At 49.2% G+C, this 26,867-nt stretch overlaps 1 protein-coding gene across 1 annotated transcript in view; it reads right to left on the reverse strand.

Annotated features, from left to right (window-relative positions):
• Positions 1 to 7,255: 7,255 nt before the first annotated feature.
• Mapkapk3 (MAPK activated protein kinase 3) overlaps positions 7,256 to 26,867 on the reverse strand; it is a 31,147-nt gene continuing 11,535 nt past the window's right edge. The window contains exons 3-11 of the mRNA XM_027414444.2: positions 15,434 to 15,573; positions 14,242 to 14,306; positions 13,687 to 13,766; positions 11,908 to 12,031; positions 10,725 to 10,800; positions 10,253 to 10,377; positions 9,599 to 9,684; positions 9,291 to 9,371; positions 7,256 to 8,588 (exon numbers count right to left, since the gene is read on the reverse strand). Of these exons, the coding sequence (XP_027270245.1) occupies positions 8,436 to 8,588; positions 9,291 to 9,371; positions 9,599 to 9,684; positions 10,253 to 10,377; positions 10,725 to 10,800; positions 11,908 to 12,031; positions 13,687 to 13,766; positions 14,242 to 14,306; positions 15,434 to 15,573 (930 nt within the window). The 3' untranslated portion in view covers positions 7,256 to 8,435. The remainder of the gene's footprint in view (positions 8,589 to 9,290; positions 9,372 to 9,598; positions 9,685 to 10,252; positions 10,378 to 10,724; positions 10,801 to 11,907; positions 12,032 to 13,686; positions 13,767 to 14,241; positions 14,307 to 15,433; positions 15,574 to 26,867) is intronic.

Consider the following 26,867-nt stretch of genomic DNA (forward strand, 5'->3'; position numbering starts at 1 on the left):
ATCCCTGAAGCTTATTGGCCAGCCAGACTAACTGAATTGACAAGTTTGCGTTTAGTGAGAGACTTTGTCTTAAAAAATAAGTTGGAGAAACATAAGAATGATAACCAATGCTGACCTCTAACTGCCACATACATCCACAAACCTGCACACACATGTCCATGAACAACACACACATACACTCAAATCTATATTCAGATGTGAATTATATATTTTTAATATTTATTTTTATTATCTCAATTATATGTATGGGGGCTGCATGTTGAATGCAGATGGCCTCAGAGTCCAGAGGCATCAAATTCCACTGTAGTTGGAGTTAACAGGCTATTGTGAGCCACCCGCTGAGGGAGATAGGAACCAAATTCAGGTCCTCTGGAACCGCAGCACACGTTCTTAACTGCTAAGTCATCTCTCCCTCCAGCCCTATGAATTATACCTTTTTGCATCTTGGTGTAAAAAGACATAGACAGCCATTGGGTTTGCTGATACTAACAGCCCCAGAAAAAACTGTGTGTCCACAGGTTAGTGGGTTCAATTTATTACCAACAATAACACAGTAAAATCATCTCAGAAGCCAATGGTTCTGTAGAGTCAAAGGCTAGAAGAGGGCTAATATCCATTTCCCAAGCTACTCTAAGTCCTGCTCTGTGCAGTCAGTGCAGAACTTAGTAAAAGAGACCTCCAAAACTCTGTTTCCAGCCAGGTATAGTGGCACACATCTTTTTTTTTTTTTTTTTTTTTTTTTTTTTTGGCTTTTCGAGACAGAGTTTCTCTGTGTAGCTTTGGAGCCTATCCTGGCACTCACTCTGTAGACCAGTCTGGCTTCAAACTCACAGAGATCCACCTGCCTCTGCCTCCCGAGTGCTGGGATTAAAGGCGTGCGTCACCAACACCCAACAGTGGCACGGATCTTTAAACCCAGCATTTGGGAGGCAGAAGCAGGTAGATCTCTGTGAATTCATGGCCAACTTGGTCTAACATAGCAAGTTCCACATCAGCCAAAATTACATGAGGAAACCCTGTCTCAACCCCACCCCATTCCCAAAAAAAACAAAACAAAACAAAACAAAAGTGTTTTCTGAAGCCTGGTAAGCAGCATGCACATTCACTCCTGTTTAGGAGAAGCTGGTGGGAAACAGCCCTCTCCAGGAGCAACACACACACTTTACCCCTCTGCTTCCCCAAGCACTTTAGAGCCTTTACACTTGCTTGCTTTTTTTAAAAGATTTATTTATTTATTATCTATACAGTGTTCTTCCTGCAAGCCTGCAGATCTCATTATAGACGTTTGTGAGCCACCATGTGGTTGCTGGGAATTGAACTCATGACCTCTGGAAGAGCAGCCAGTGCTGTTAACCTCTGAGCCATCTCTCCAGCCCGCACACTTGCTTTCTTTCTGTTTAGGATGTCCTTCTTCTTCCTCTTCTAATAGCCAACTTTTTGTCATTTGTCCCTAGTTGGATATCCCCTACTCAGTCTTCTCTGTTCCTTCTGTCCGTATCTGTGACCCGACTCTTTAGCTGTGGGCTCCAACTTTGGACACAGAGTCCCCTCTGCTTATCTTGCTCCAGCCAGCACACAGGAAACCTGCCCATTGTAGGCCCTCCGGGAGCTAGTCCATTCTATTACCCATCTGATGGATGCAGGGCGCAAGCCTGTGCCCCACAGCTTCACACCCTTTAGAACCCTGTGGGAGAGGGTCTCCGGGCCTGCCTAGCATAGCCTCCCCTACCTTTCTCATCTTCTTATCAGCCTTGGCAGCCTCATCACACAGCCTATGAGGCCTGGGCAAGGGACCTTCACAGAGAGGCCCAAAAGATGTGGGCAGCTCCATCAGACAGGAGCTCCTTCCAGGAAGACTGCCTCCTTTCAGAGGCTCCAACCCATGACTCAACACTTTTCTGAATGCCATCATGCCCCCACACAGAGGCCTGTGTGAGGTGAAATTTTTCAGGACCTGTGACAAGCTGGGAGTTCTACGGAATGTCATGTTTTATCTTTTCTAGTCTCATGGTATAAGGCATTGTTACCCATATATCCTAGTGAGAAATAGACTCAGGATAACTAAAGGGATTATCAAAGTTTCAAAGCAGGGTCAAAAAGAAACCCTATGACTAGGGTACTCATTTTGCAGGTAAATACCTTGACTGTAAACATTTATCCATGCCGACGGTCAGGAGCCAGAGCCACAGAAGATCACCTCAAGTAACAAAAATCAGGGAGGAGAGGGACAGATGAGTGCCATCTCAACTAGAACAGGTCTGGGAAGGGATTGGAGTATCAGCCCTCTTTGGTTACAGACAAACTTCTTATCGAGGAGACTATAGAGATCCATACCCCTGGCCATGTCATAGCTGCTCAAGCTCCAGGGACTTGGATTGCAATATGCACATAACTTCTGCTTCAGAAGCTATTGGAAGAACAGAAACATAAGGAAGGCCATGTGAGATATATCTGGCACATGTGAGGTAGCTTAAAACACGAGCTGAAAACTGTGCTTGCAATGGGCCCAATAGACTGGCTGTCTTCAGTGACCTTTACCCAAGCTCCTATAATAGCTGTGTTGTGGAGAATATCCTATAAGCCAAGGTCCTACCACCTGTAAGGGAGGCTGGATTAGGGTGTGTACATGCACTGGAATGAAAGGCTGCTTTGTGGGGAGCTGACAAGCATGCCTCATTCTTCCACAAAGAATCTCCCCCAGATGTGAGGGTCAACTACCCCTGGTTTGCTGTGGACACTTCACACAGTCCCTGAAGCAGAGGCCACCTTTACAGAAGAAAGTAGACTCCCCAACACCTTCCCTGCTATCTCCTCCTGCCTTCTAATTCCTCTTCACCCCTACTCTCTCTCTCCAGAATGAAACACCAGCCCTGCCCCCACCCACAGTGGCAGCACAAGATGACCGTGGTCACCCAGCCATGGCTGCTCCCTTTGTCAGGGAGTGCAGGCAGCCGTTCTTTTCTTGTCCCTGCAGAATCTGGGCTCTCTGAGGGCAGGCACAGTCAGAGAAATGATAACCTGAAGGTCACTGAGCCATATCAGAGTTCCACCTCCTGTCCTCTCCAGCTTTGGACTTTAGCAAGCCACTGAACTACTTACTCTCAGTCTTGGTTTTTCCATATGTAAACTGGAGATCGTAGTGCTTGCCTTGCAGGATTCAAGATATATTTTGATAATGTCTGGTTCAGTGGTCCATAAACTTTTTTTAGAGCACATAAATTCATACTCAATTTAAATCTCAAGAGAAATCCCAGTATATAAAATAGCTCTGTTGGCAGCAGAGGTGTAAAGCAGGCAGCTAGGACTCCTCCACCAAATGCTGGGAGTTCAGGGAGCCCAACATAGACGAGACCAGGTTCCAACTCTGACAGCCAGCTCAGGAGTGAACTGGGAATGCCACAACAGCAAGAGGAGGTGGATGGATTGTTTGACAAACTGGCATCAAAGGTGGGAGCATCTCTAGGAGAGACAGGGGTGGGGGGTAGGGGTGAGAAGAGTGCCCTGGGAGCATGTGGAGGAAGAAGCTGCCTCTAGACGTCCACTGTCTCACACTGAAGACCCCACTCTAATTTCCTATAGGCAGCTGGAGAAATGAGAGACTCCTTGTCACAGCCGACTCTCACCTGTTCAACGGACATAGTCTCTGTTCTCCCCATAGAAAGCCTTGCCTCACCCTGCACCTGCTAGCTGAAGTGCCCTTTTCCTAATTTCTCTATCCAAATCTGGCTTACCCTTTGAGTTCACCTTGTTACTACCTCTCGGAGGCCTTCTGTGATTGTCTCCAACCAAGACCAAGAGCAGCATTTCCTTCCTCTGGCCTCCTGCAGCATAGAGGTGGGGAGAGGAAGAGCATACAGAGCCTAAGAGCATGGGACTCAGTTTCTCCATCTAGAACTAAACTAAGTGAACCGGGTAAAGCCCAGCGCACAATAGGTACTCAGCAAACAGAAACTGTTCGCCATGATGTGGCTGCATCCTCTTCCAAGTTCTGGCACGTAGTAGGTACCAACAAAAATGCTTAGTGGGTGACCAGTAGATAACCTCACACCTCCAATAAACATGTCTTGCTGTCCACTGTCCACTAACTCCCTGGGTGCCCCCCAAACTGGCTCCCTTGAGTTAGAAGCTATATTTGGGGGGCAGAGGAAATAGAGGAAGAATTAGGAGAATGCCAGGCAGCTGGACTCACCTAGCAACAGATGCTGGCGATGAAGGCCTTGGGGGCTTCATCTACCCATCATCCTCCTCCAGCCTCGAGAGGGCTTTCTCCCATTTAATAGGTGAGAAAACTAAGACCTAGTAAATTGGTGGCACCGTGTCTGCAAGACTGCTGGAATAATCTGGTCCTGCTTAATCAACATCTTATTTTACTGACAGGGAATCTCAAAAATGAATACAGTCTTGACCAAGGCCTCAGAAAAACTAAAGTTCAGGTCTGGTTCTAACCCCATCCTACACATAGGGTAGGAGGTGGGCTTCCTGCCTGCTGATTTTTATTCCAAAGGGAAAGCAGGCTGGCTGCTCAATGGAACAAAAGGAGGAATTTTACCCTTCTGGGCTTGAAGGCAGCTGTGAGAATCCATGAGAGCTACAGAGGCTCAACCTAAGGCAACCAGGTCTGGAAACAGCTACACAGTTCCCACTGCACTCTCATGCCTTCCAGGGGGAGTTTAGGAGGTCAGAAAACATCGAGACCCTTGCAGAGGCTGTGGCAAGCTGCATTTTGAGGCTGAGTTCTGATGCTGCAGTGGAGGGGCTGAATCGAGGGCGAGGGCGGAGAGGGGCTGGGGTAGAATAGCAATGAGCCAGACTGCTGGAAGCCAGCCAGCCTCAGGTTCTGAAGACAGAGTCAGGGCTCCCCCCACCCAGCCCCTTCGAGCACACTCACACACACTCTCTCTCACACACACACTCTCACACACACTCACACACACACACACACACACACACACACACACACACACACACACACAGGTGTGTGCGCACATGCACCTCTCTCACACCCTCATATGCGTGTGTCTCTCTCTCTCTCTCTCTCTCTCTCTCTCTCTCTCTCTCTCTCTCTCACCTCTCACACACACATGTATCTCTCTTACACACACATACCCCTCTCTCACATACACACACCCCTCATGAAATTCTTCACTCAAAGCTCCTAAAGAAGCTATCACAGTAACAATGTCTAATAAATGCCTGTGTTTAGATGAGCTTGTGTGAATGTGTGGCCAGTTGGCGTCTTAGCTCATCTACAATACCTACCATCTGACTATCATTTTCCATTGTCCATTTCACAGGTAAGCCACACTGAGGCCCACCCTCCCAGTCTTGGCTTGTGGGAACTGCATCTAATGCCGGAGATCAGGGACCAAGCCACGGGCTGAGCTGGTTACTAAGTCAGATTTTCTCCTGGGATCAAGCAAGTGGCTAAGGAGACACAGGAAATACTAAGCCTTCTACCCTCTTCTTGAACTTAACTGCCCCTACAGCACCTCTTCCCTAAGAGTCACACGAGAGGTGAGCTCCCTCCCTTGAGACAGTGATGGTCCAAGTGTGTCTAATAACGATCCTTCCTTGGGGTTGCAGGAAGACACTGGGTCTGATAAGAGCCTCTTCCAAGACTGCTGCAGCTACGGTCTTACCTGTGGAGAAGGTGGGTACAACAGAGGATCAAGGCCAGGCCCAGGGAGATACAGACTAGAAGAGGTGAAGACAGAGCCCTAGGGCAATCTGTCTGTCCCTGAGTGTCTAGTCCCAGCTGTTCTACTCTTAAACCCCTGTGCCTATCAGGTACCCTTCCTGTCCTCTAGGTTGCATCAACTCTCTCTTTGGCTTAAACTGTCCATGAATTTTCCTCCTAGACCGTATGGAGACCATTATTCAATAACACACACTTGTGTAGTATGTAAGGTGAGTGCCTGGTACACAGTGGATGGCCAGTTGCCTATTAGTTACCCGGTATCCTTTCTCTGCCTCACCCCACCAATGTAAATTCCTTGTAGTGAGAACCCTACCTGAAGTTTTTACTGCTCCCTGCCCTGTACCTACAAGTCTCAGGCATAGTGTGGAGTGGGCAGCCAAGTGAAAGAATCCATCTATCCTCATGTGCTATATGTACCTTCCTACGTGGCTAGCATTTCACCAATCTTAGCACACTGGGAGAATGTGGACCTGAACCACAGGCTCTATGAGGACCCCCACAGTCATCTAATCCCCCTCCTTTGAAGTCCAGGGCTGCAATAAAGGCCCCCAAAGCCCACGTGTTGCTGTCCTGAAGAGCAAGTCCTTGGAAGTGAAACCCCATGAGTATGGAAGATCTGATTTTCTGGATGCAGAGTCCCAAAGGTAGAAATGGGCTTGGTCTGAGCTCCCTCCTCCTTAGACCACTCTAAGTTCTCTCCTTCTAAATGGATTTGGATACCAAGGCAACTAATGGGGGCTAGGCTTGCACCATGGACCAGGCACCTTCTTAACAGTATTTCACAAATGGCATCTACCCAACCCCCTAGCTGACTCGATGAGAAGGGCACCCTCATCTGCACTCCTCAATTGAGGAACTAGAAGTCAGGGAAGCTAAGGGACTTGGCCAAGGTCACCAGGCTAGGAAACAGTAGGGCATCTCTGGAGTGCTTGCCTTCTAACATCTCTGCACCCTCCCGCATGCCCTGAGGGGAGGGGGCAGCTGAGGAGGAGTGAGCCCTGCCTGAGCCAGATGAGCTCTCGAGAAACTGGGAGGTTTCAAGATTGAAGCTGGGGGGGTTGAAATGCCACAGTGAAGGCCCCTTGAGGCTGCCCTCAAGGGCTCCCAAGGGGTGAGGGTGCTCTCTTGCTAGAGTAGTGAAAAGACAGTCTTCCAGCATACCACCCCTCCCCTGCCCGATATTCTCACTGCCAAATGAAACCTGGCAGCTTCTGAAAATAGCTCCGCGCTGTAGCAGGCACTCTGCCCGCCCTTCAGCAGGCTGGCACGCAGCTGGGGGTGGCCACTGTGGGCAGACGCTGGCACACACAGGGCCGGGGGTGGGTGTCACACATACAGTGCACAGGGGCGGCACAGAGCTGGAGGTATGAGGCAGCTGCCATCCCTCAGTTGTCCTGACCTTTCCACAGTGAATGAGGCAGAGGTGCTGATCAGCTTGGCATGTTTACCAGGCTAGAGGCGCCCTCTCCAGCCAGGATAAAGTCACTAGGAGGGGTGTGGAGCTGCCCTTTCACCAGTTGTGTCCACCTAGGTATACAAAAGGAAACCCAGGAATCATTGAAAAATGTTAAAAAGATGTTTATTAATATCTGGATATAAATCCAGCAGTATTGTCCTAGCTGATATGATCTAAGGTTTCCCAGCCAGTGAGAAAGGCCAGGATCTAGGAACAAGGCTGGGTGCCAGGCACTTGTCAGGTCATCTATCAAACACTCAGCACCTGGAGGCTACCCCGTACATGGCAGGGCAGAGCTGGCTAAATCTGGGGTCAGCGAAGAAGGACCCTCTCTGCTCCAACTCATGCTAAAGCCAGGACTAGACCTCATACGCATGGCTCGGCAGCCCATCACCACCTCAGGTCTGATCTAGAGTAGAAAAAGAGGTCCTGGGAAATGGTGCCAAGCACTCCCTTTCACAAAAGTATCCCCAGGGTAGCCCTTGCTATTAGCAGAGAGGGACTTTTCTACCTGAGATCTGCTAGGCAGGAAGAGGTGGGGGCTTTTGTCACAGTGATGTTTTCAAAATGGAAAAAGGTTAAGGATACCCACCCCAGCACACATACCCACACCTGCAACTGAGATGAGAAGTTACCTTTTGGATAGGGGGTTGTGACAGGGCGCTTGGCCTCAAGGGCTCTTGAGGACTGGTATGTGGGCTGTGCTGGCTGTGTAAGTCAGGGCTGCACCGCCCAGGGAAGTAAGCAGGCTGGACTATACAGCCTCTGGCAGACCAAATAGAAGCGATGCTGGGGAGGGACAGCCAGTGTGAGAGAGACAGATCTCCCCAAGAAGGTAGGCCCTTGATTGTCCCTCCTTTTTCCTTTGTTCAGTATTCATAGACAGCAACATGGCCTCTGGTCACCATAGCAACCAATGGCCAGATACCTTTCTCAAGGCCAGACCCATCTGCCCACACAGCAGGATATGTCTCTGTAGGAAAAGGGTAGGTCCTCCACAACTCCCAGTGGTCTAGAAGTAAGGCCAAGTCCTAAAGCAGAGCAGAGCCGTGGCCTCACTCAAGCCACACTGGCCAAAGTTGCTTCTGTTGTAACAGAGGGCTCCCCATTCCGGGGCCCAGCAGCTTTCTAGGGCCTGAACTCTTGGGCCAAGTTCTTCAGCCTCAAGTTCAACAAGACACATTCAGACAAGAAAACTATCCTTTTGTTATAAAAATGACTCCGGCCCCTCCTGGCCAGAGCCTCCGAACATTGCAGTCTGTCCCTCTGGCTGCCCCAGAGCTACTGGTTGTTGCACCCTTGTGAGGCTGAGGAGCTGCCTGCTTGCTTTTTCCTCCGCTTGTTGAGGAGCCGGTTGTTAGAGGTCTTCAGGTCTTTGATCTTCACCTGGTCATAGTCCACCCGCATGGTGGCCAGGGCACTGGTCATCTCCTCCTGCGTGCCATCAGCATAGGGGAAAGAAGAGGTCAGAATAGCCTAACATTAAAAGCCATTGCAATAACCCCTGAAAAGCCCCTCAATAACATCACTGACAGGAGTAACAGCGTGCACTGCTCCAGTGCCCACTGTGTGCTTGGCCTCGGACACATAATCCTCCCTACATTTTTTTTTTATTATGGTAGACACTGAGCTTATTCACAAAGGCAAAGGAAACAGATGACCCCCAGAGTCCACACCAAGGCTACTTGGACAGAGAACTGAACCAGTGGCATTTGCACAGAACCACAAGACCTGCGGACAATGGCATTTCCCTAGGTTCCCAAGGGTCTGAAGTTTTGAGACTGTACCCTGAGTACCCCAGTGCTCTACGATGCTACCTCATAGGAACAAAACTGACCCGTACTATGTCTAAAACAAGGCTGGTTCCTATTGCAAATGGCATGTCATAAGAAAGTTTCTGGCCAATGCTTGGGCCCCAAATCCTTTCATGGAGTCCCTGGCCTAACCCTCACTAACAGTGCCCCATGAGCACCATCCTAAATGGGAAAATGTAGCAGCCCAGTGCTCGGTGGCATGCCCTGGTTGGATCACTGGGACAGACACTGACATCCTCTAGGCACAGGGGAAGAGCCAAACACCAGATACTAAGGCAATGCCATCTAGGAATTTATAGAGACTGAGAAAGAATCTACCCACCTTGACTTCATCCCAGTGATCTTTGTCTTCCTGTAGCACTCGGGCTGTATGGAGTGGGGTCTGTGGGACCACCATTGATTGCTAGAAGGAACCCCAAGCCCGTGGATTAGAGCCTGGAACTGTGTGGTACAGCATAGGTTACCCCCAACACATACCCTTCTCCCATTCTCAAGTGGGGAAACGGAGGCTCGGAGCAAAGCCAGGCTACAGGTGGGATGTGCAAGATTCCAGTCTATCCCTGAACCCAGACCTCCGGGGCTACCACTGTCCAGCCTGCCAGCCCTACTCCAGGCCAAGACCATGCTCACATTGATCCAGGGATGGTTCATGAACTGCATGATGGTCAGCCTCTCTGTGGGGTCTGTCTTCAGGAGCAGGCGGATTAGCTGCTTGGCTAGGGGACCCAGAAAAGAGGGGAGCAGTGAATTGCAGGCCCTCAACCCTCCACATGAACCACAAGCTCTGTCAGACAGGGCTATAAGGGCTACATTCTTCATGGTCAGAAAGGGGAAGCTAACAATTGTGTCTTGTTTGAGGTCACCGAGTGCTTAGGACAATTTGTTAAGCAACAATAGATAACACAAGGCAGGATTGTTTGTGCTACCTAGGAAGGAAAATATGAACAAGGAATATAAGGAAGAGGGGGGTCCTGGGAAGGCATTTTTTTTTTCTTGAAACGGGGCCTCTATATATAGCCCTGGCTGTTCTGGAACCCTATGCGAATTTATAGAGACCTGCCTGCCTTTTGTTTCCCAAATGCTGGATTAAAGGTGTGCACCACCACAGCTGGCTGGGAAGACAAATTTTGAGCCCACTTGACAGATACAGAAACTGAGACTTGAAAAGTTCACATGGCTTGCCTAGGTTCACATAGCTAGGATGTAAACACAGTTTGACAGCCAAAGGAATATCTCCCAAAACAAAGGCTGAAGAGACCAGATTGGGCAGAGAAGCTCACTCACCATCCTCAGAGACCTCTGACCACTCAGGCTTGGGGAAGCCATATTGGCCCAAGCGAATCCTTCTCTTCATGCCTGGAGAGATGGCCTGGCCAGTGTTGGAGTAGAAGGGTGGGAAGCCACACAAACTGGGAAAGAGAAGAGGTCATTTGGTATAAGGGTTGGGCACACAAGGGTCAGGCACACCTACCCTCTCCTTTCACTAGGGACATAGGCAGCCAGACAACACAGCAATAACACCAGCTCCTTTGGACTCTAGAACATATCTCAAGAATGCCATCAGCCTTGACAAGAGAAAGCCCTCAGGCAGTCTCAAGGAAAGTGTCTCAGGACACAAGAAACAAAAGACAATCTGGTCAAGAGATGGCATGTCCCTAAGGACACAGGGGTGAGAAGCTGAAAGGGCCGTGGGAAAGTAGAGGCGGAGGGTTGAGGCAGGGTGGGGTGGGGTGGGTCGGGGAGGAGCGGTACTCACAGGATGTACATGATGACACCCAGGGACCACATATCACATGACTTGTCATACTTCTCTGGACCTAGGACCTCAGGAGCTGCAAGAACAGAGAGCATGGGAGATCTCTCAGCCCCAAGGGTCCTGGGAACTAGGAAGGAGTCTTAAGCCTGGGTAAGGTGAGGAACAGGTACCCAGGCTGGGAGGTAGGGCAGAGCAGACTGGCGTCTGGCACCTTCTGGGAAGGCAGCATGTGTGTGAAGTAGGGGGAGGAGAGACAGCTCCCAGAAAAAAATAAACTGCCTTCAGACAGCCCCCTAGCAACTTAGGGCCCCCCTGCCAGTCTCAACTTGATAAGAGAGAGGAGGGAAGAAGGCCAGCCCCAAGTTTGGTGAGGCCCTGCTACTGACAAGAGGGTCTCAGTCTGCCAGCTGCACTGTTGTATCTCTCATCTCCTTGAATGCACAGCCTAGATCAGACTTCTGTGTTCTACTATCATCTTGGCTACCCACCCATCGGCCTCGGTCTTTCAATCAGTGCAATGAGGTCAGCAGGCCAGACTTAACATTAAAGAACTGCAGAATACAACCCGGTAAACAGGGAGCCATTTCTGGCATTTCCTACTCCTTAGCTGCCTTCTCTAAAGGGAAAAAGCTTCAGTTATTGCCCTACTCACAGGAAGGGGCAATTGTTACAGGGACCTTTGGCAATCTTAGAGGCTGCCTGGAATTTTCCCAGAAATCATGTGTGGACACCCCCAAGCCCCACCTAATTCTGGGCTCAAGGGACCCTTTCTCACAAGGCAGGTGACTAGTACCCTGTATCCCACTAATGCAGGAGAAAAGGCCTGCCCACTTTCTGAATATGAAGATGAAAACCAGAGAAAAACAACCGCGGTTGGGCTCCATCCCGAGCTGATGGCAGCCTTTTATCACGTATATATTTAGAGCTGCTGTGATGTCATTCAGCTCACAGGCCACAGCCAGAATTTTCCTGGATCTATTTTCAAAAGCAGAAGCTGAAGTTTGGAAGAATATTTTTGCAGCCTCCGGCCCCCCACGTCACCCGCCTCCATGCAGACAAGAGTGCTCCCTCCTCCCTCCTCATCAGGCTTTAACTCTTTGGTTCCCACAACCCATTGGCTGCCCCCACCCATTCTACCGCAGTATACAGCAAGGGGGATACAAGTCACCTGATTAGTACTCACCCACATAATAGGGAGTGTAACAGGGTGTCTGCAGGGCATTTTGGGTGGTTTCCTTGGCAAAGCCAAAATCGGTGAGCTTAAGCACAGCATCTTTCTCCTTGGATGTGTAGAGTAGGTTTTCAGGCTGCATCCAGAAGAGAAAGAAAGCATTGATATAGACAAAGGTACCAGGAGGGGACAGAGCCCCAAAGTAACCTTGAATCCCTGCCTCCATCCCAATACATGATGAGCCAGTACTGTTTTATAAGAAGATCTGGACCTTGGTCACCAACAACGTGGATTGGAGGTGATGCCTTCATTCACAGAGAGAAAGGTGAGGCAGGTGTTCAGCCAAGACCATGAATGACCAGGTGCCATAGACCCCTCTAGGCAGAAACTTCTGCTCCTGAGTTGGTGTGAATACCATGAAATGCCAGAAAAGTCGCTGGAGTAGACTAGAAAGCAGACAGCTCATGAGCCATGATTGCCAAGCACATGTCCCACACACAACCCAGAAGGAAGCCCACAAAGTCAGCAGGCTAGGCCCATTTGAGGTAGCTCAGGGGAGCAGGTGCCCCCACCACCACCACCCCAACGCAGACCTCAGGAGCTACACAGAAGAAATCTCCCTAGCTGCAAAGCACAGATGGGCCTGGCAGATGGGAACAGCCAGCAGGGCTCCATGGAGGAGGCAGCCCTGAAGCTGGCTGTTAGTGAACAGGTAGGATCTTGGCCCTATGCCAAGGAGCAGGAGGGATGATTCCCAAGCAAAACTCAGGAGGGAAGAACAGTGCTCCAGTTTGGATCCAGTGGGAGCTATTTCTTAGGTTCTGTTTGAGAAGATCTGACCTTGGATTGGAACAAACAGAGAAGCGGTTTAGCATATCCTGCTCTGCAGGCTTTTCTTCCCTTAGGAAAAGGGGAACTTGAGGGCTAAAATAAAGCAAAGATTTAGAAGGTGGATCTGCTTTGGCTGTGTGTGTATCCTGAATCAAAGGGTAACTGTATAGGCTGGCAGTCCTCAATCGGAGAGGCACATCAGCTAGCCTTTTGCCTCATAGGTCCAGGCTTAGGAGGAAATAAACCAAGCAAAGGTGAGGAGGAACAGATTCTGTGTTAACAGTGGTTCACACACAAACGCATATAGCTATGTATATGTAAGATTTCCTGGGAGACCTTGGTTTTCCCAGAAAAGAAAATATGAAGCACTGTGCTTCCTATGTTTCAAGCCCATTCACTGGGACGGCAAGCAGGATTCCTTCCTCCGATAGCCAGCAAATGGCTTCTATGCTGTTGTTTAGCAGCCTAATTTGTTTAAACTCTTTTTGTGACTTGACAGAAGACCCGGACACGAAAAGGCAGCCCCTCTCAAAGGTCTGGCACATTGATGGTCATAAAACTTCTTGCTGAGCAAGTGAACAAATGAACCAATGAATCCCCACACAGCAACTTCACAGCTTAAGGTAAGATGGTTAATTTCTCAAAGAACCTCAGTTTGCTTGTCTGTGAAATGGGTAATGGCCCCATGCCGCAGATGGGGATTAAAAGACATGCTTGTCGGGGCCCACTGGCTGGAAGTAGGCAGTTATTCTCGTTACTATTGGGATTACCCAGTGTTTGACGAAAACAAGGAGGTCCATCTGGCAAGAGCAGACTGAGTGAGCTGTGCCATGGGAGGAGAGGAGAGCAGTCTGAGTGGGGAAGCTGAGGCAAGGCACTTAGCCTCAATTCAGTAAGCGCTGGAAGCATCAGGGTGAGTGACTCCTTCACTGTCTCCCAGGCTGAGTTCTGGCAGCTCACCTTGACGTCTCGGTGGGCGATGTTCTGGCTGTGCAAGAACTGGATGGCCGTGCCAATGTCCCTCATGATCTCTGCAGCCTCTACAGGCACAGAGAGGAAGGAGAACACAAGGCCTGTTTAAAAAGTCATGTGACCTGAGGGGCACCCAGCCCACAATCTCTTGAGCATGGTCTGGCAGGCCAGCACTAGATGGCAGTCCTGTAACCTAGGTAGGTCTTTCGTTCTAGCTATCCACCCAAACAAGTCCAATTTACTCCAAGAATGTTCTGAGCCCACCCAGGCCTCTTTCCTCAGGCCTACACTGCCTCATAATAGTTCTGCCATGGGTCAGCACCAAAAGCCTCGGAGTTCTCCACCTCAAGCCATAGATAGTCCATCTATAGTGTTACAGATTCAAAGAACAAACCCCTAGAGGGGGGTGGGACATTCTCTTTAGTTCTTATGTGAATCTTGAGGTTCAGCGAGGGGCAGGCCTTGCCCAGTATCTCATAGCAACTCTAGTGTAGCCTTCCCGCACTAACACTAACTCCTCACTGGTCCCAGGGCCACACAAACCTCTCTCAGTGAAAGCCTGGTCACCACGTTCCTGGATCCTGCTGAACAGCTCACCACCTTCCATGCTGCAGAGAGAGAAGGCAGAAAGGGGGAGAACTGGGTGTCACCAACTCGGTCTGCCCTGGATCAGGGGCCCATGGACCATGGAGAACCTGGCAAATGGTGGGCTGTCAGCTTGGGTGGGTTGATCTGAACTTTGGGAACTAAGAAAAGGTGGAAAGCCCAGATCCTTGCCAGGAAACTCCCATGCTCCCTGCAGTGCTGGCTCTGCCTGGCTATGAGACCTTGGACACCCCCAACCCTATCTAAGGGTATTTCCCCAGGTGCATAATGAGACATCAGCTGTCATCTTCATGGCCCATGGCTCTCTGTGTGCTCAGTGTGGGCTATGCCCCAAGTTCCACCCTTCATGCTCATTGCTATGGAACCCTGGCCTGGTTCTTTCCCTCAGCTACCTCTTTTGTTAAAGGGGAATAATAACACCAACCTCCAGGAGTCATGAAGATTGACTGTGTGATATACAGGGGAGAGCTTGGAACAGAGTCAAGCTCAGGGTAAACAACGCATTACAATCTTCCTCCACGTTTAACATTTGAGCTACAGAGATCCAGAAAGATTAGCAGGTGCCCACAGTCCCACAGCTAGTGGGTGGCAGAGCCAGGGTCTGAACCCCAAATCTGAACAGCTAGCTAACTTATAGAGGGAGGAGAGACTTGAAAAGCAAACAAAAAAGAACCCAGACAGGGGCCATAGAGTCTGAGGAAGGCTAAGATTGTGCCTCAGTGCTAATGGCACAAGCCCAGGATGGAGGAGGCCAATGAATCCTGTTCCCGGGCCTCATCACCCAGTATCCAATAGCACAAGAAAGGAGAAAGCCAAGGAGCTATGTGTATCCTGCTCCTTCCCAAAGCTTCCTGCCCACACATTCAGGGCTTGGCAGCCTTTTCTGACAGCTCCTTGCAGAGTGAAAGTCCTGTCCAGGAAGGCAACAGAGAGCTGTGGAAATATTTTCTCCTGCCCTTGTGGAAAGGCCCTGGTGGCCAGCCCTACAAATCCAAGGCCTGTGACTGTCTACTCTACAACTCCTCAAGAACTGGAATGACACTCAGAGCTGCTCTCTGAAGAAGCCCTTAGATAGCAGTGATCCCGGGGCACAAGGACACCAGAGGGGCTCAAAGGGGGACCTGCCTACCATTCCATGACGATGAGGAGGCAGCGCTTGCCGTGATGCATGTTCTCATACACATCCAGGACGCGCACGATGTGGGGGCCGCCTGAGGCCTGCCAGTGGTGGTCCACCTCCTGCCGGGCCTTGGGGCTGTCATACAGGAGCTGTGGGAGGAGCACCAAGGGCATCAGGCTCGTGCTCACTACCTTCCCTTTGCTCAAAGAGGCCTGTGGCCTGCCGGAGCACCAGGACAGAATGAAAATTCAAATCCAGTTTTCCCTGAGTCTCTAAACTTGAGGGGTCAGCCCTGGGCACGAGCAGCTTGGCCAATAGGTCTAGAGGCCCCTGGAATGTGGGTGACAGGTTAAAGTTCAGAGGTCAGAGAAGTCCCTACTTCTCTTTTCAGGGGAAGCAAATGAAGCAGAGATTGAGCCAGGTTGGTGGTGGGTCACATGAGTCATGGGCAGCAGGCCAGGGGCCACATATCTTTCAAGCCTCGTTTTTATAATTGATGACAGAGTTGCCCAGTTATCCAGGCTGATTGGGATCTGCATATGCCAGGCCCTTGGTGACTCCTTGTGTTCCTCATCCAGAATCTCTATGGGAATGTGGGGGTGCCAGAGAAAGGCAAAAGGAAAAGCTCATCACACAGGGAAGATGTTGGAACTGTATATACAGAGGCTGTCTGAAGAGGCATTGAGACTTCAGTCCATCAGTCTACACCTCAGGGGCCTGACCCTGAGTGGAGGGAGACACGGCTGTGTTCCTTCAGGAGCAAAGGTAATTAAGACATCACACTCTCCAAGAGTGGGTGCAGGAACAAAACTGTCACTACCAAGAAAAGTGCTTCTAAAATGAGTTGCTTGGAGCTGGTGAGATGGCTCAGTGGGTAAAATGCCTGTTACCAAGCCTGGTGACTTAAGTTTGATTGCTGGGACCCACGTGGTAGAAGGAAAGAACCAGCTGCTGCAAGTTGTTCTCTAAACACACACACACACACACACACACACACACACACACACACACAAACACACACACACACACCCCAAAATTGAACATGTAAGATAAAATTAGTTGTTTGGCCATGACTTCTGGCTTTCAACATAACTCTGTAGCCTCCCTGAGATCTGTGCAGAGCAGGGAGATGATGCTAGAGGGACAGAGCCACCTCAAGGTGACCTCACCTTCATCTAATGCCTATAGACCCCTGGTTATAACATATAAACTCGGGGCAGGGAGGACTCTAATTGAGGAAAATGACAACTGAGTGGAGTTGGATGTAGTGTGGAGGTTGAATTCCTCCAGTACTTACTGTGGCCTTAAGTAAGTATGCACAGCTCCAAGCCACAGCCCACAACCCTGTAAAATGTAGTAATAACATAGTCATCCCCACAAGACTCATCTCAGTCAAGCGGGCATGAGGTAGGCGAGTGTCAGGAATCTCACTCAGGTTAACAGCCGGGGGCTATGGCTGCCTTCCATAAGGCTGATCATCGGAAATGAGCAAACCCTGGGAGTGAGAGAGCCTGGAGGAGTTGTGAAAGAAGTCAGCATACAAGAGGAGAGGGCCCAGAAAGGGGACAATAGTGACAAGCCACCCCAGCAAGCTTGCTCATCCAAGGACCAGCTGTATTTTATTTCTTATTTGCGGGAAGCTGGGGATCAGCACTCTGATCATCTCTGCCTTGCTCAGCACCTGGAGGAACCTAGGACACACTGGCCTCAGTTTCCCCCATACAAGATGGGAGAGCCAGGCCACTTTACACAGAGCACAATTGAGATGGCTGTAGAACCAAGCTCTCCAGATAAAGACAGGGCAGTGTCCCAGGGAAGGGAGAGGAAAGCAGTAATCTCTGAATCTTCTACCCTTTGGCCGTACCTCTAGCTTTGGAGGTGTTTCTCTCTGCTTCTCTCTGGAGGTGGGAATACAGGCAGTGTAAGAAACACAGGGATCCAGGGACTAGCAAGTGCCTCGTCAGTTCTGAGTTCCCTACTCTGTTACCGTGGCCAGGGTAGGTATGTTTGGAACAACTGTAGGCCAAGACCACTTCTGGGTACTATGGAGCCTGGCCTCTCTGAATACCTTTGAGGTCCACACTGGAGCACTGGCTTCCTGCTGTCAGTGCTGAGGACCTTGGTCACAGACCCTGCAATTACCACTGCAGCCCACCTACACCGTGTCCCTGTCAGGGTGGCTCTAGCTAGGATACCCTCATTCTCAGCCACAGGCCCCCAGGTGAACCAGCCTTCTTTGCATAGCAATTCTCTTCTACCTCCCAACCTTCCATTCCCCAGGCTGACCTGTCAGTCAGACCTCCGAGACTGGCTCCCTCTGTCAGTCAAACCCCAAGCTGACAGATAGAATGCATCCAGCATGGCCAGCGGCTCTTCCTCTCCTCCCTCTGTGGGCACAGATCTCCTTTCCACGGGCCTTCTAGATGAACACCTTCCGCCCCAGCATCCAGACTTCACTCACCTCATGATCTGCTACCTCTGGGCCCTAAACAGTGTGTCCAGGCCAACAGGCTGCCCTTGCTATTCCCAAACAGCCCCTCTCTCTATTTTACCAGCCAGGTTGGGAGCCGGTATAGAGCAAAAGCAAGACAGGTGAATTGGGCTTCCCTGGCTGGTTCTCAAAGGAAACCCTGGGGTCCTGAGCAAGCAAAGGGGGAGAGAGGATGGCAAGGGCTGGAAGAAGACGAGGGATGGAAGAGGGTGGCCACAGAGGAGCCACAGAGACTCAGAGCTGGGCCTGATATGGAGAAGCAGGTGGAATAGCTCTGAGATGGAGCTGTGTGAGGCCTCTACCCTACTTCCCATGTCAGCTAAATAGTCCTTTTGTTCCAAGGCCCTGAGAATAGGCACAGGCATGGGACAATGGATGTTCCCAGTGAATCAATGGATGCTTCCTCTGTTCTCTCTGCAGGTGAGACCACAGGGCTCAGAGCCTTGAACCTGGACCCAGCAGCCAACAAATCCCCTGGACCGTCACTTCTGCCACCCTGATTTGTCCCTCAGCATAGCCTCAAATCTGTATGTTCGTATATATGTATGTATGGGCGTACTTGCCTGTTCATGAACATGCGAAGGCCAGAGCTCCACAATGTGTGCCTTCTATTCCTCTATTTGTTGTTTGTTTTTGAGACAGGGTTTCTCTGTGTGGCCCTGGCTGTCCTGGAACTCTGTAGACCAGGGTGGCCTTGAACTCAGAGATTCACTTGCCTTTATCTCCTGAGTGTTGGGATTAAAGGCGTGTGCCACCACCACCAGGCTTTTGGTTTGTTTGTTTGTTTGAGACAAGATCTCATAGAGCCCAGGCTGGTTTTGAACTCACTATATAGCCAAGAGTGACCTTGATCTCCTGATCCTCCTGCCTCTACCTCTTGAGAGTTGGGATTATAGGCATGTGCTACCAGTCCTGGTTTATGAAGTGTTGAGGATCAAGAGCTCTACCAACTGAACTATACTGTCAGCCTCCAAATCTTGTAAAAGCTAAGTTTCCTCATCTTCTTTCCCCACAGCTAGATCCTCCTCCTCCTCCTCCTCCTCCTCCTCCTCCTCCTCCTCAAGGTGCCCCTTCGTGTCACCTCCTTCCAGAAGTCCTCCTGCCCATCTTTCCTTAAAAAAACTCCCAACAGTCTCCTTTAACCCTTTATTCTTCTCTGTCTACTCTGTTTGTTTGTTTATGGAGTATAATTTACAGTGGGTAAAATGTACAGGTCTCACTGGTCTGGTTCAATGAGTTTAGACAATCCCACACGCCCTGGGAGCCACACCCCCATCGGCATGGAAAACATTTCCAGCTCCCCGGAAAGCTCCCACTTCAGAGCCCTTTTTACCTCCCATGCCGCAATGCTCGCAGCCTACAATTAGCTCGTTCCTTTGATCACTCCTTAAACAAATATACACAGACACTGTACATTCAGTGTGCCTGGTTCTGTTCAGAACATGTTTCAAATATCAGGAAGAGAGTACATCATTATCATTGTTTTTTAGATAAGAAACCAAAGCACAAAGAGAGGAAATAACCAGTCCCTAATCACATGACTGTTCTCCCAATCTCTCCCAAGGCCAACATCCTGCTGCCTCCCTCATCAAACTGTGAGCCCACAGAGCAGGGTCTGTCTGCTCAGTCACCTCTGGTTCCCAGTGCTGGGGAACAGGGCCTGGCACAGGGCCCAGCCCTGTGTCTAATATTACTTGTAAATTAGGTGACTGCATCCACAAAGGAGGCATGACAGGAGGAAACTTACAATGCATTATGGGAACAAGATAAGAAGAGGCAGGCTCTACAAAAGACAGGTATGGCATCCTAGCCAAACTTTCTGTACATACCTCTTCCATTCTTCCTGGTGAGCCAGACTTCACTTCCTCTTTCAGGGACCCATGGGAACTTAGTCTAGTCCCCACAGCAAGTTGCCATCGTCATTCATGCAGGCACATGACTCTATGTGATCCTTCTTAAACAGTGTCCCCAAGCATGAGAATGAACACAGGCTTAGGGACAGTAGGCCCTGACTCTATTCTTAGTATGTCCTTAGGCCAATACCCTTGTCTCTCTGGACCTCTGTTTCCCCAGTGTAAAACTGTAAGTCTCAGTAACAAACGGAGCCTTTGGACAGAGCCCGCTTGCAAAGTACTTATTATAGCCACTGCTACAGCCCCCATGGGGGCGCTATAACCACACACTGAAGCCCACTCAGGTCTTCTCAGAATGGACAACAGTCTGCCCAGTCACAGTTGTGGGAGGGACAAAAAGATTAAGGAAGGAGCTTATGACAAACCAATAGACTACCCCCAACCACTGCTTCATTCCTATGTCTCCTGGGCTCCTCAGGGGTCCATCTAAGCTGGGGGGGGGGGTGTCAGCAATGACATCCAGGCAGCTAGCTCCATGACTAGCTAGCACCCAATAGAAACAAACAGCTCTACACAGAGGGAATCTGTATACATACACACATACACTGTAAGGCTTCCTTCTGAAGAATCGGGGCTCCTGGCAGTAGCTGAAGTCTGAACACCACTGAAGCTCAGCAGAGCATTGAATTTGAGGTAGCATGTCCTTGAACACTTCTCTAGCCTAAGCCTTTAAAGCAGTGGTTTCCACTTTGCCTTCTCTCCTCACTCTCCTTTGTCAAATTCTCTCTCCTGCCTTCAAAACTGGCAGCCAGATGGCCAGACCCTTGCAAGCCAGTGACTTGCTGGTGCCCCAGGTGGAACTGGGCCTCAGGAAGGCTAGCCGCCTCACCCTCCTCTGACTTCTACCCATTCCAACCCAAAAAACACCAGGTGTAGTGATGGCACATTAATTCTTGAGTTCCAGGGCTAAGAACACAACCATAGCATTTGTTTGTTTGGAAAACAATTTGCAATTTACAAAACACTCTGCTGTCCTTTATCTCCTGGGAATGCTTGGTGCCACCCTGTGAGGCAAGCAGGGTGGGAACCATTAGCCTCAATTTGCAGATGAAGGAGACAGAGGCCCAGGAAGATGAAGTCATTGCCCTGGGGCCTCCAGTCTCCCTGTGGAGGCTGGGAGAGGGCAAGAACTGAGCTTTGAGAGAGCATCTAAGGGGAGAAGCTGTCTCAAGGGGTGGCCACAAGTTGGAAAGCCACAGCTTGCACAAGACTCAGAAAACTAAACTCTAAATCAATGTGTAAACAGGTGTCTAAGCACATGAAGGTAGATGTGTTTATAGACATGTAGGTGTGTGCATGCATGCAAAGGGCATGTTAGTATACATGCATAGTGTATGGAAAGTATGGGGTTGGGTGGGGATTGGACATTTGGGTATGCGTGCATCTCCAGTCTCTATGATGTTGACTTCAAACTCTCAGAGAGTGGGATTCATCCATCTGTCCATTAATTCTCCCAACAGCTTCAATTTCTCTACAGAACAACTCAACCTATGACAGCCTTGCACAACACAGAGTCTGGAAACTTCTCACCTCTTTCCACTTAGACTACTGAGGTCCTAGGTCCATGAGAGGATAACACAGAATGTGAGGAGGCTCCACAGAGAAGCCACAGAAACTCCAAACCCCATTATCTCCATACAGCTTGACCATGGACCACACAAGATTTCAGGCATTATATGTAATTCCAAGGCACAAGAGAAGCCAAGTAAAACAAAAAGGCTCTGGTTGTCTCTAGAATGAAGACAAACTTACCAGAAACCTATTTAAGTTTATAAGTATAAACAAAAACAAATTATATATATATATATATATATATATATATATATATATATATATTGCTTTTTCGAGGCAGGGTTTTCTCTGTGTAGCTTTGGAGCCTATCCTGGCACTTGCTGTGGAAACCAGGCTGGCCTCGAACTCACAGAGATCCGCCTGCTTCTGCCTCCTGAGTGTTGGAATTAAAGGCGTGCACCATCACCCCCTGGCCCAACAAAGACAAATTTTAATTCTGAGCTTCCTGGAAGTCTTGGCAAAGAAACAAACCAGGTATGTACTACTGCTTTTACAAGAGACCAAACTCCAAAGGTGATTTAGTATCAACCCTTACATGAAAGGCAACAGGCAAAACGTTCCAGCCAACACCTTCAGCAGTATACGGGAAGACACAAGTGGACATGTTTACTATGGATTCCCCCATAAACACTGAATTTAGCATGGTGAGCCGGGCACCAAGTACCAAGATAACCAGACCTTTACTTTCTTGGGATTCGGGTTTTGTTCTTCCCAGAGGACAGAGAGGAGACAAGTGCCAAGAACTGGTATATCCCCTCAACACCTTCTCAGCCCTCCTCAGGCCAGGGCAGACAGGAAGCAGAGGCACTGTATTCCCTGCTGACGACCAACTAGGGCTATACATGCCCAGTGTCAGACACTAGAGACACAAAACACGGTGTTATGGGAAAATATAACTTTTGCCTCACATTGTTTTTCCTGTAGAAAGCCCATATTCTCACAGAGGACAAGCTATGGACAAGCAAAAGCACTAAAACTAGAAAGTGGACCATGGGAGGGCGAACGGGACAGGTATTTGGGGGAGAGGAGGTCTCTAAGAGTAAAGAACATATGTGACACGGAAGCAAAATGGGGGCTCCTGAATGTGGAAGGGGGAAGGGAAGAATGTAGGAAGAGGGAGAAAGAGGAGTGACAAAAACAAGTTATGTTTGAACATGCCATAATGATACCAATCAGTGATGGCACATGCCTTTAATCCTAGCAGGCAAATCTCTGAGTTCAAGGCCAGCCTAATCTACAGAGTTCCAGAACAGCTAAGGCTATACCAAGAAATTTTGTCTTGAAAAAAACAGGGGGGAGAGAGAGAAAAAAATAATAAGCCAGGTATATTGGCCCACACCTTTAATTCAAGCACTTGGGAGACAGAGGCAATGGGATCTCTGTGAGTTCAAAGCCAGCCTGGTCTACAAAATGAGTTCCAGGGTAATCAAGGCTACACAGAAAAAACCCTTTCTCAAAAAACAAAAACACCAAAAAAGAAAGAGAGAATGTCATAATGAATCTAATATTCTATGTATTACTTTAAAAAAAAAAAAGACAACAAAAACGAACCCTGTCACACATCCTCTTTGACAAGAGTTATTAACCATCTCCAAGATCCCTTATGGCTTCTAATTCTACAGTGATTGGGGACTGTGACCCCCACAGGGGCTACTTCTCTATTTTTATAAAATATACCATTGGAATAATGGGACTCATTCTTCAGCCTTTTTGTTTGTTTATAGGATCTCGTTATTATGAAGCCCAGGCTGGCCTCAAACTCATGATTCTCTGCTTCAGCCTCCTGCGTGCTGACATTGCAGGTGTGCACCACCACATCTGGTTCCCACCTAGGTATGAGACCCCACCCCTGCCTTGTGAACACACTTGCCCTTAGCCTCCACCTGCCAGTGTGCCCTTCTGGCTGTTTCTGCCTGCTGAGAGCATGAGGCACAGCCTTGTCTATGATCTGGGCGCAAACATCATCTGGGTCAGTTCCAGGTACAAAGCCAAGAGTTTCTTCCTTTTTAATATGTTTAACACTTACTTACTTTTATCTTGTGTGCATATGTATGCTTGTGTGTTTGTGTATGCCATAGTAGACATGTGGAAGAGGTCAGAGGACACTTTGCTGGAGTGAATTCTCTCCTTCCATCGTATGGGTACTGGGAATCAAAAAATGCTTGGTGGCAAGCACTTTTACCTGCTGAACCTTCTCACTGTCTTGACAAAAGTCCCCCTCTCCCCTGTCCCCCTGTCCCCTCTGCCTCCCTCCCCCCCCCCATCCCCCAGCAAGACAGGGTTTCTCTGTAGCTTTGGAGCCTGTCCTGGAACTCACTATGTAGACCAAGCTGGCTTCAAACTCACAGAGATCTACCTGTCTCTACTTCCCAAGTGCTGGGATTAAAAAGCACCACCACCTCTCGACTTGACAAGAGTTTCTTTAAGCATGGACCTTATAAAACCAAAGTCATCACAATTTTCCTATCTCCCTCCCCTCACATTCCCCGAGGCCGTATCCTCAAGAGTACTAGTGCTATTTAGGGAGCTGGTAGTAATGTCAAATCTAACTTCTTAGCCACAGTTTTCTCTCACACTCATTTTCCCAGCTTTTGTAGCTCATTAAGAGAGCTAATGGAACCAATTTTGCAGCTATGGATTAGTTGGCCTCATGCCAGATCAGACTGCACTTCATTAAGTTCTGACCACAGCTTGTCCTCTGTTGTGCCCTGGTCATTTACCTTCTCCTCCTCAGATGCAAAGTTTCAGGCAGGTCAGCTCATGTGAAACCAATGACCCCCTGCATGCCCAGGTCCAAGCTAGATGCCTAGGGAAGGACAGTCTCGGGTCAATGTGAGCACCCCCTTTCAAAGCAATTGTTCTTCCCTGGCTGACACATCTCACACTTGGCTCACTGTATCCAGAGAACTAGCAACACCATTTTACCTATGGGGAAACTGTCTCTCTGTGAGGTTAAGTGACCTATCCAAAGTCACACAGTCACATAGAGAGTCAACACTTGAACCCAGAGCTATTGGCTTCTAAATATACGCATACGCAGAGAGAGAGAAAGAAAGAGGTTTCACCTTCTCCCATAGCTGTAAGGTTGAGTGGGCAATACTCCCACAACATTAAGTAGGGAAAAATAAACTGGAGGGGATCTAGCCAGTCCGTCCTAGACCTGGGCCCCATACTCCTGGGTCTAGACCAGGCTTGGTAGATGTGTCGACTGTGGCAGACATTTGCAGATCCCACGCCTTGTCTTAGGCTTGGTATACCCTTGCCCTTCAACAGCTGCACTGTTACCCACCATTTTCAGCTGAGGAGACTGTGGCTCAGAGGTTTTGTGGCTTCCCTAGGTCATGTGATTTGCAGAAGGCCATCTCAAAGTCTGAGAAGTCCCTGGGATCCCAGATTTTTCTCTCTTCTCTAGCAAGGCCTGTCCATTCCCAGATCTTACATTTACTGGCCCTACCTTGGCGCCAGGTCCAAAACTTGGCAGGGAATGCTGTCACAGACACTCTGTCCTCAAGGATTTGGGGGCTCTATTGTCACTGCAACGTTGATGAGGAGGTCACCTCTGGGAAACCAGCCTTGGCAGTTTCTCCCTTCTTTCAGGGACTGTACCCTTTGCAGAGCAGGCAGTGGGGAAGACCTACCCCTGCAAGGGAACCCAGGAACACAGAGGGCTCCCAAATGACTGCTCCCCTAATAAAGAACAAGATCGAACCTGGGATATGTTATTAACTGGTAATTTATTAAGAAGGTATACTCACACAAGGAGCCAGTAACCAGATTTGGCACTCCGAGAAGTCTAGTCTCAGATGCTTCTAAGACCAGGCCTGAACCCCAAGAGAGAACAGGAATGCCTCCTGTCCTCTCTCTTTATCCTACCCCTCTATGTAACAGGTACAGGTATCCGGGGTCTCTCCCTACACTCCCCTTCCAGATCAAGGCCAGTATCCCTGGCAGGTTAGAACCTCCCTCAGCACTACTCACCAGACTTCTGGGAGGAGGGGAGCAGCTGCAGCGCCAAACCCCAGCCTCCCCAAGATGCCCGGCTGACAGCAGAGCCAAGGCACATTTTGATGTCAGCAAGTCTCAGAACACAGACGCCTCCAATTTATTAAATTTTGATGGCCTCAGTTTGTCTGCTTCCTGCCAGTTCCAAACAACCCAGAAATAAAGACAGAAGGGCCAGATCTGGTGGGGCTGGGGATGGGAGAGAAATGTTGCCAGTAAAAGAGAGCAAAACTGGTCTCTTAGGCAAGGAAAGTCGGTGCCTGAGTGCTAGTTGCCAGAAACAAGGGTCCCAATGCCTCAGGTCATGCATAGCAAGGCCAGCTGTGGCCAAGGTTTCAGGTGGGCCACACCTGAACATTGGAGACTAATTCATTCCCTACTGCTTACCCAATGGTAGGCCATTCCATACCTCTGAATTGCTGGCCCAATCTGAAAAGTGGGAACAATGACAGTACTCATTCTCCAGGCAGTCTCAAGGATGGACTGAGAACACACACAGAGTTTAGATTAGCACAATGATAAGCACACATTGAATGTACTGGGGGCTACTGTTTCATGGGTGGACATGGCTTTCCAAGTTTGCTTGAAGATTCCTGGCTCCATCTAGGCCTTGCCCCTGTTTCCCAGAACTTAAAAGCAGACTCCAGGAGCAATCCTGTGGGTCAGGAAATAGTCTCGGTTCTTCAAGGGGGCAAGATGTGAGCCCTGAAAGTGCTCACTCAAAGGGCGGCCTGCTGTCTACCTCTGTCTTCTCAGGGGAAAAACCATTTCTTTCTTTTTTCTCTCTTTCTTTCTTTTTTCTGTCAAATCAACTACATTGGGACTGGAGAGATGGCTTAGCAGTTAAGATCACTAGCTGCTCTTCCAGAACACCAGGGTCTGACCCCAGAGCCCCTGTGGGTCACAAGTGTCTGTATCCAGATCCAGGTGATAAGGACCTCTTCTGGGCCTGGTGACACCAGGCACATAGGTAGTGTGCAGACATACATGAGACAAAACACTGATACACAAAAATTTAAATGAAAAATAAACTTAAAAAATAATGAGCAGGGAGAAATGTCACAGGGTCCCATCCTTAGAACTATAGGCAATGAATGTTTGTTGAGGGAAGAATTAACCTCTCCCAGGGATGAACACCCTTCTTGCTTGTCCAGTGCACAGTGGTCAGCCCTGAAACCATATACTCACAAACAACAGAAATGGTCTCTGTGGGTGATATTTATATGTATTTGTATACACAGAAAGAGAGGAGGGAAAGTGATGTAATTCTATTTCAATAAAAATGCATATTTTTTGCTGGGCAGTGGTAGTGTGCGCCTTTAATCCCAGCACTCAGGAGGCAGAGGCAGGTTCATCTCTGTGAGTTCAAGGCCAGCCTGGTCTATAGAGCTAATTCCAGGACGGCTAGGGCAACATGGAGAAATGTGTCTTGAAAAACCAAACAAAAACCCACCCAACATATATA

The sequence above is a fragment of the Cricetulus griseus genome, chromosome 4 (assembly GCF_003668045.3).
Source record: "Cricetulus griseus strain 17A/GY chromosome 4, alternate assembly CriGri-PICRH-1.0, whole genome shotgun sequence".
In the NCBI taxonomy this organism is placed as follows: domain Eukaryota; kingdom Metazoa; phylum Chordata; class Mammalia; order Rodentia; family Cricetidae; genus Cricetulus; species Cricetulus griseus.